We start from the raw sequence: 8,505 nt of genomic DNA, 5'->3' as shown, positions 1-8,505 counted from the left end.
ACAAAGCAGAATACTTGAGCAGAGGGATGTTTTGTTGTTATTCCTCCACTGCTACAATAACAATAAGTACAATATTTGACAAACATCATTGTTATAGTGGGTGTGTCTGAGTGACCATATAGTTTAGTGTAAAATAGAAAGTTCATTCAAATTCAGAATATTAAAAGAAAAGAAAAGTTCAAGTCAAGTGTTAAAACAACCAGAACTGACCAAAGAGCTGTAAAGTAAAATGACAATAGAATAAGAAAAGAAAAGTGGTTGTCTAACAAATGACTAATGTAAAATACATTCAAAAATAAAATCAGCAAATACGCTGGGTCCCCTCATATGACTATGGAGTCTGTGGAAAGCTAACCGATGAGTGAAAGTTAAAGTAGCGTTAACTTCACTACAACGTGGTGATTTAAACGATGTAAATAAAGTAAATGTAACTTTAAAGTGACTCTTTCTTTTCTTTAGGTTGGAGTGAGAACTTTAGTTCCGTGTGCTGGGGACAGGATTGCAGTGCGCACTCACTTCCTGATGCTCCTGCGGAGAATAAAAATACTCTCCTAGCTTAGCCTGCTAGCCGAGTTATGAAAAAAGTTATGTTTCTGCTATCAAGTGGATAGAGAGCGAACGATTTTAGACATGGGCGCTATTCCTCGGGTTACCGTGCATGAATAGAAGAAAACACCCCCATGCCCAGAGAGCCGGCACCGGTGACAAGTCAACTGCGAAGGGTTGGAGAGTTGAAGCTAACAAGTCCCGGTAGCTAGCGTTAGCAGCCAGGCCAGCTAGCTAACTGGCTAGCTAACACAGCCTAGGCCTTAGGTGTCTTATTTTTACCTGCAACTGTAATAATATAATATAAAACTGTGCCCAGCACCGGTGCACAGTGGTGCTATGGATCCGTAACTTGCCTTTACGTATGTCAAAAGGTAAATGTGTTGTTACGTAACTTTCCGTGAGTCTGTGTCAGGCAGCTACACTTAGCTCTGCTAGTTAAGCTACGCAGTTAGCCAGCTGGTTGGCTGCATCACTATCTCGTTTGACAGGTCGCGACATAATGTGTAACTAACCCAGCAGCTACTTGTCTATGCAGCTATAGTGTTGTTAAACCATGGCTACACGTAACGAGTCAGTTAGACAGTCTTACAGTGAAGATACTGGTCTCGAAGCAAGTCCGGGCATCCTTGAACTGAATTGAACTGCGATCGGAACGCTGACCTGTAACCTGTGTTTGTTTGTCTGTGGTTTGTTTGTGTGCAGTGAGCTACTAGCTGACGTTAGCTGGTAATGTCGCAAACGCTGCCCTCCGCCGACATGCTTGAAACACCACCTGGGTACCCCTTTGAAGAAATCAACTATGAGGATATTGAAGTTGAGGAGGTATGTTGTGTTTAGTCCTGTGGTCTGTTCATGTCCAGGGATGTCGCAAGAGTACTTTTCTACAACATTTAGAAGCCAAAGGTGTAGAAGGTTGAATATCGATTCATTAAAAAGGACGAAATGAGTAAATAATAAGTTCACTGGCAGTGAGATGAAAGTCACCAGAACTACTACAAAGCTGTCACTGTCAAGAAGTATGTGCTAATGGGGATATTGACAATACACATATTTTAAGTGTAAGGTGATTGGAAGGCACAAAAAACTGAGGCGGAGGTATTGAAGCCAAATATAAATACAGATTTAAAAAACAAACAAAACTAAAGCTGGATTCCAAGCTGTGCATTTGACTAACATAACCTGTTAAGTTATGGTATAGCAGATGTAAGTATCTGGTTTTTTTTGTGAAAACAGTGCAAGAGTAAAAGTAATGCAGTAATAGTCTACCACTGAATGTACTACACTGAATGTCCAGGATTCCAGCTCCCTGCCCACCACAGAGCCAGCTCCCCTCACCAGTCTGTCCAGTCGCATAGCCTCCCTCTTCTTCATGCTGCCTCCCCAGCACACCACAGCACACAAGAGGGCGCTCGCAAAACAACTGACTGTTAAAACATCAGCAGCAGAATATCTACAAGTAACTGTCTTGTTGACTGTCCATTTTCAGGTTGTGGGGAGAGGAGCGTTCGGGGTTGTATGCAAAGCCAAATGGAAGGGCAAAGATGTGGCAATCAAGACCATCGAGAGCGAATCGGAGAGGAAAGCCTTCATTGTTGAGGTACTGTTGTTATTCTTCTTTTCTCACTCCTACCACAAGTTTAGTGGACTTAAGACTCTGTCAGACATGCACTGAAACCTGAATAATCTCCTGAGGACATTATCCGGACCCAATTTATTTAGCCATTTTCAAACATGAACTGTAGGTAAAGTCTAGAGAATTGGATGCAGTATTTACCCACAGTTTGCCTTTCACCAATGCACAATGCAGCCGGAGGTTCTCTGCACAGACAAGTTCACAACAGCAACAAATCCTCAGCATTTTCAGGCGAGAGGTGGAGCAGCCAGGTGCTTCAGTAATGTATTAATTCCGCTGTATAGATCACAGGATTTTCGAACACACACTCTTGTCCCCGCCTTTTCACTGGAGGTATTAGTTTTCTATTTAGTTTTTTTTTAATTTTCGTGTCTGTCGTGTGTTAGTAGTGGCATCAACCCACTCACTTGCTTCACGTATCGAATCCTCCTTTATACTAGAGGGCCAGGCGGAGAAAGTTCGCAGATAATCCGGAGCCTCTTGCTTGGACTTTTACGTTCACACATGCCCCTCCTCCAGAGTGAATACAGAGTATCTGTGAAGTTCAGTGCATGTCTGAAAGCAGCTTTTGAGTTTGGGTTTCTCCTGCCAGCCCGCAAGTAAATACTGCGGTTAATGTCCGAATGAGGTGATGTGAGAACACAGCAAAAGATTCACCTCGAGCGAGTGGTCGTGTTGATGACGTTTGTAACAAGGGACAGACGCAAAACTGAAAAAAACCCCAAAGAATAGAAACATCTCAAGATGAAAAAGTGGTGCTATACACGTAGAAGACATTGACCAAGATGTTAAGAGAGCTTTTGGTGATAAGGGCTGACGCCTGTGTCGTTGTGCTGTCACCCCTCACCTGAACGCTTTGTTGTTGTGAATGCACCTGACCGGAGAATCTCCTGCTCTATCGTTCACATGTGAAAGGCAAACTAGTTAATTCCATACCTCTCTGACTGTGTCAGTCTAAATTGAACATTTTGGGTGAGCTCTTGTTTTGGATTGCATTACATCTTACAGGTCAACCCAGTAAAGGGGCAACTGAGTGTATATGAAACTAAATAAAAGAAAGCAATATTACTGTTGCCTTTATTTCACTGAAACAATCTAGGGGTGGTTTGTCTTCACAAACAATACATTCCCTTTTTTTTTTATCAGTATGATTTAGAAAATGAACAACCAAATGTCCACATTACAGTGAATCAAATTAACATTATTTAAATTGTATGGCAAGTAAGACAAACTGTTCCATCCAGTTCTTTCATCCAGCCACTCTGAGCTAATATGAACAAACTGAGTAATGTTGTGTATTCAGACACACCTGCAGGTCTTCTGGTGCCACTTGTTGTGTGGGATCTGGGGAAGGGGTTAAGTCTGGTGGTCTATAGGTTGGACCTAGAACACATGCTAGAGCTATGCTGTGGCTGGTGCCCTTTCTGTACCTCAGTATCATCATTACCAGGGAGGAGCTAGCATCGGCTGTCATTCAGCACTCTCAGCCTTTTTTTTTATCAGTCTGCAAGTTCCTGTAGATTCAAATGTGTACATGCAAAAAATGCCCCCCCAACTGCAAGTGTTTGGACAACATGCATGTAAAAGCTGGCCAATGGGAGTTCTCCTGGCTCATGTTAAAGTAAAAGAGGCTGGGCAAAATAAGATTACAAGGGGAGGAGAGGAGGGCGTCTGTTTTCCTTTCCACCAGTACTTCAGTCAGACCGTTCATTTTTCTGTTATTCCAGTGATGAGCAACTTTGCTGAAAACTTTGGAGGCTTGATCTCCATAATCCTGCCCATTGTGCACCCCCCATGGAGCAGAATAATGACAGTCTCAAGGTGTTGAACATGATGCATTCAGATGGAATTCTGTGTAACATTTTCCCCCTTTTGTCTTCAGCTCCGGCAGCTTTCACGTGTGAATCACCCCAACATCGTGAAGTTGTATGGTTCCTGCAATAATCCAGTAAGTTACTTGGATCATTATTATATGTAACACTCTTTTAGCTTTATAGCCACAATGATGCGCCAACTCACCAATGGTGTATGTCACTGTGTTTCTGTCTGATTGTTTTGTCTGTTTGGTTAATTCTGCTCTATGATTTTCTTTCCCTCTCAGGTATGCCTAGTGATGGAATATGCTGAAGGCGGGTCTTTGTATAATGGTGAGTCTTCATGTTTTGCTCAAGAAAGATACTGTTGTATTACCAGTGACTGCACTTGTTCCACTGTGCTAGTGGTGAAATGAACACAGCCTTGCACAGACATGAGAAGCAGCCCTGTTCAGTTAATCCTCCCACTGTGTGCATGTTTAGTCCCTCGTCCAGTTCCTTTATCGAATACTTGTTAAATACTTTGCACAGTGACATGCTGTAAATGTCGGGTTTCTTCTTGCGTTATACATTCAAAAGAATCTGGTAAATTGAGACATGTAGTAAACAGCAATATGTAGTGATGCTATCATTTCTAGGGCTGTCCCCATGTTGGCACGTTTACATTTACTAATTTGTAAGGTGCTTGCCTTTCGTGGTTCATGTTCATCTTAGATGTAAATACACAGTCAAAAGTAAAAGTTGGCATCCTACCACACTACGGTGCGTCTCCGCCTCTGGGCGGCTGCCAGCTCTGTCCGCCAGACACTGGAGCTGAGAGTATCACAGCATAGAGCAGAAACAAGTTGTCTCTACCTCTGTAAGGTTAGGCCAGTGTTTCAGCTAAAATCATATAACTGATGGTCATAGGGGTGGGCGATATATCGAATATACTCGATGTACTACTGCTTGTTCCACTTGAGATATATTAAATGACTATATCGTGACCATCGAGTTTCTCCCCTCTCACAGCAGACTGCTCACCACTGTCGATACTAAAAAGATGCATTTCCAAAGTCAACTGCTGAGATCTGAGAATGTGGCAGCAGCACTAAAAAGATGTCTGATAGGTTCAAGAACCCCAATCAGTCCGTTTTAAACAACTCTCACCTTAACAGAAGACCAGTGTGAACCACAAAATCTTGCCATTTTCACACACGACCTGCGGATAATATCCGGATAAATCGGTCCGGATTTTATCCTCACTTTGCCTTTCACACCTGCACAACGCGGCACGACGCGTTTCACAACAGCAACAAATCCTCAGACGAGGGGTGGCACAGGCGGGTGCAGAGTCAGAAAGTACCTATTAACTCCGCTGCAGAGATCACATGATTTTGTTTGCAGCATGTCCACACAGTCGTTGGCTCTTATCACCACAAACCTTCTTGACATCTTCGTCGGTGTCTTCTATGTGTATGACACATAGATTTTTTATTTATTTTACGTCTGATGCGTGTTAGACATGTCAACAACCCCCTCACTCGCTCACGGTGAATCCAGCGGGGGAAATGCTACTGTGTTCTCAAATCGGTTTCTGATGACTTGCTGCTGACTTTATACTACGGCGCCAGGCGAAGAAAGTCTGCAGATAATCCAGAATCGCTCACTTGGACATTTGCGTTCACACATGCACCTCCTCCAGAGAAAGTGCAGAGAATCTCCGGAGTTCAGTGCATGTCTGAAAGCAGCTTTAGAGGTTTCTCAGCTCTGAAAAGCACTGTGAATATCTCCATAAGGATGTCTGCTGTGTTTTACATTTACCTGTCCTCCTTAGTTACAGACTCATGAGAATTTATCCTGGAAGTCTTGTAACAATGTATTCTCAGGTCTTCCCCTCTTGAATAAACTCGTAAAAGAAACTATACCACGACATTAGCTGGCCCTGTGTGTTATGTTTGTATGTGGCTGCTTGGTTCCTCTGGACATGTATTATCTGTTGTGGTTGTTGTGACTGTGCTCTCTTGTCCACAGTGCTGCATGGTGCTGAACCCCTCCCTTATTACACTGCTTCCCATGCCATGAGCTGGTGTTTACAGTGTTCCCAAGGCGTGGCCTATCTCCATGGCATGAAACCAAAGGCTCTCATTCACAGGGACCTCAAGCCACCCAAGTATGCTCCTCCTCACCTTACACACTCCTGTCTCCAGGTTCACTGTGCCAACAAAGGGCCTTATTCCCTTAAGCTACTTTGATGTCATTCATTCTGTTGGTCAGGCTTTCTGAGTGCAGAAATGTGTGATTATCTCAATATAGTGTCGCAACTTAATCAGAAATATTTGTTCTTGTTTTCATTGACAAAAGTTTACCTTTTACTTTCTACTAGATTCAAAGTTTATTTATATAGCATGTTTCAAACAACCACTGTTGATCAAAGTGCTGAACAGGCTTAGAACGAAAATAAAAAAGCCTGTAAAAAATATATATTAAAAAAACAGGATAAATAGAATAGAAATACAAAAAACTACTGCTGCTACAACTACTCTGACTTTTCATTTCTCTATCTTTTATATTGAAATGTAAGGTAAGATATGGTAAATGGTCTGTATTTATGTAGTCCTTTTCTAGTCTTGATGACCACTCAAAACAGTCACTCAAACAGTCAAAACAGTAATAAATAAACTGTACTTTACAGTACAGTTTATTCACACACATTCCTACAGTGCATCTATGGGCAGCACTTTTTCTATGAGGGGCTATTAGGGGTTCAGTATCTTGCCCAAGGTCTCTTCAGCCTGTAGATGGGGAAGACTGGGATTGAATCGCCCCTCAGTCATCGTTGAACCGCCCCATGGTCAGAATAGCATTAACATTTGATGAAAAAAACTTTGATGCACTTCATCAAGTCAAATTTAATCTGACTCAGTTTATGTCACAAAGCATTGCAACCTCATCCAACAAGGACTGCACAAATATTTCTTTGCCATGACTGTTGTGTGTGTGTGTGTGTGGCCATTCAGAACAGAACTTAAAACAACAGACTCTCACACGCTCAGCCCCCCTCAGCGCTTAAGTAACACAGCACTACTGAGGATATCCAGAGGTTGTTGTCTGATGGAGAGAACGCTCCTGGCAGGATTCTCAGGGAAAGACCAGCTGTTGTAAAGTGTTGTGCAGTTTCCAAGAATGACAAAGTTACACATAGTGACAAATCTAGCCAACTTTTGGTTATTATACATGAATTTATTTAGGGACAAACTGTTCAGTGATTCTTCCTGGAGTACACTTCCTATTTCCATGATGAGATTACGTTAATATATCATGTTAGTTTAAGCTACATAATTTAATGTGTGATTGTATAAAATAAAATAACCTTCAGCTTTTAGTTCTGGAATATCACTTAAAATACAAATGCTTTACCTCAACATGTTAGCACAGTGGTTGCAAGCCTGTAGGTCAATTTGGTCTTTGGGTTCACAAGTCAATCAAACGAATAAGTAAGACAACTGCATCTTTGTTCTGACCTTTTTGCAAATATTTTGCTTTATTTGCCATATATTGGTTATTGTTAACTTTTTGTGGGGTTGCAGTTAAGGTGAAAAATCTACTGTGTGGTACCTGTAGCTGATAACGGCACTGTGTTTTCACTCCACCAAATACTCTTTTCTTTTCATGTTCAAAGCTTCTTTGTGTTTATTTCTTGCCGTCTTTGTTTCAGTCTGCTTCTAGTGGCAGGCGGCACCGTGCTGAAGATATGTGACTTTGGAACAGCTTGCGACATTCAGACGCACATGACCAACAACAAAGGAAGTGCAGCATGGATGGCCCCAGAGGTATTTGAAGGCAAGTATGAGCGGCATTCCAAGCATTTATTTAGATAACTTCCCTGTCCGCTGTTTTTCTTTTCTCGACTAAAACATATTCATATGTATCCACTGTTTCCTTTCGATAAATTATCAGAATCACCACAAACCATTGAACATACTCACTTATTTGTACGCGTTCTTTCTTTCACTTAACGTCCCACCATTTACGCATTTCATTTTGATTCATCATCATACTCTCCCGCCTTATTGATGGTGGTATATTCTCCTAAGCATAGTGAGAAGATAAATGGACTGATGCTGGTGGCTTTATTTTCCCTCGGGAAGCATAGAATTGGTGTTCTCATTCGGCCAGAAGCCCAAATGTATTTCTGTGTGATGAGACATGTTCTTGGCGAAGGGGTCAGCAGAAAAGATGAATTGAAGCCAAGTCATTATCTTATATTTGGAGGCAAGTTACAAGGTTCCCGTGCAGCTTAACGATGCACTGCTGCCCTCTGGGTGAACTCTTGAACAAGTAATTAACATCAGTGTGAAATGTTATCAGAAAGCCTCAGTGCAGCAACTTTAAAGTAGGTGTGTGATGTTGCAAGAATAGGCCGTGTAATTAAGCAACACAGGAGCTGTTCCTTGGGAAAAAAAATTGCTTCCTTATTTTCCTCCTCCTTCCCTTTTGAAAACAGAAATGGCACAAAAGGTGCTGTGC

General features: G+C 42.0%; 1 protein-coding gene across 3 annotated transcripts in view; it reads left to right on the top strand.

Moving 5' to 3' along the window:
- The first annotated feature begins 491 nt into the window (after positions 1–491).
- Positions 492–8,505, top strand: part of map3k7 (mitogen-activated protein kinase kinase kinase 7) — a 22,059-nt gene continuing 14,045 nt past the window's right edge. Inside the window, exons 1-7 of one of the 3 annotated variants that reach the window (XM_034579636.1) lie at positions 492–813; positions 1,252–1,371; positions 2,036–2,146; positions 4,065–4,130; positions 4,284–4,329; positions 6,010–6,148; positions 7,694–7,818. In XM_034579636.1, the coding sequence (XP_034435527.1) occupies positions 1,279–1,371; positions 2,036–2,146; positions 4,065–4,130; positions 4,284–4,329; positions 6,010–6,148; positions 7,694–7,818 (580 nt within the window). In that variant the 5' untranslated portion in view covers positions 492–813; positions 1,252–1,278. Of the gene's footprint in view, positions 921–1,251; positions 1,372–2,035; positions 2,147–4,064; positions 4,131–4,283; positions 4,330–6,009; positions 6,149–7,693; positions 7,819–8,505 lie in introns of all 3 variants that reach the window. The other 2 variants (XM_034579635.1, XM_034579638.1) reach the window with 2 other exon arrangements.

This window comes from Hippoglossus hippoglossus, chromosome 24 (assembly GCF_009819705.1).
Source record: "Hippoglossus hippoglossus isolate fHipHip1 chromosome 24, fHipHip1.pri, whole genome shotgun sequence".
In the NCBI taxonomy this organism is placed as follows: domain Eukaryota; kingdom Metazoa; phylum Chordata; class Actinopteri; order Pleuronectiformes; family Pleuronectidae; genus Hippoglossus; species Hippoglossus hippoglossus.
The sequence above is the reverse complement of the archived record's forward strand: the minus strand, read 5'-3'. Positions and strand labels throughout refer to the sequence as shown.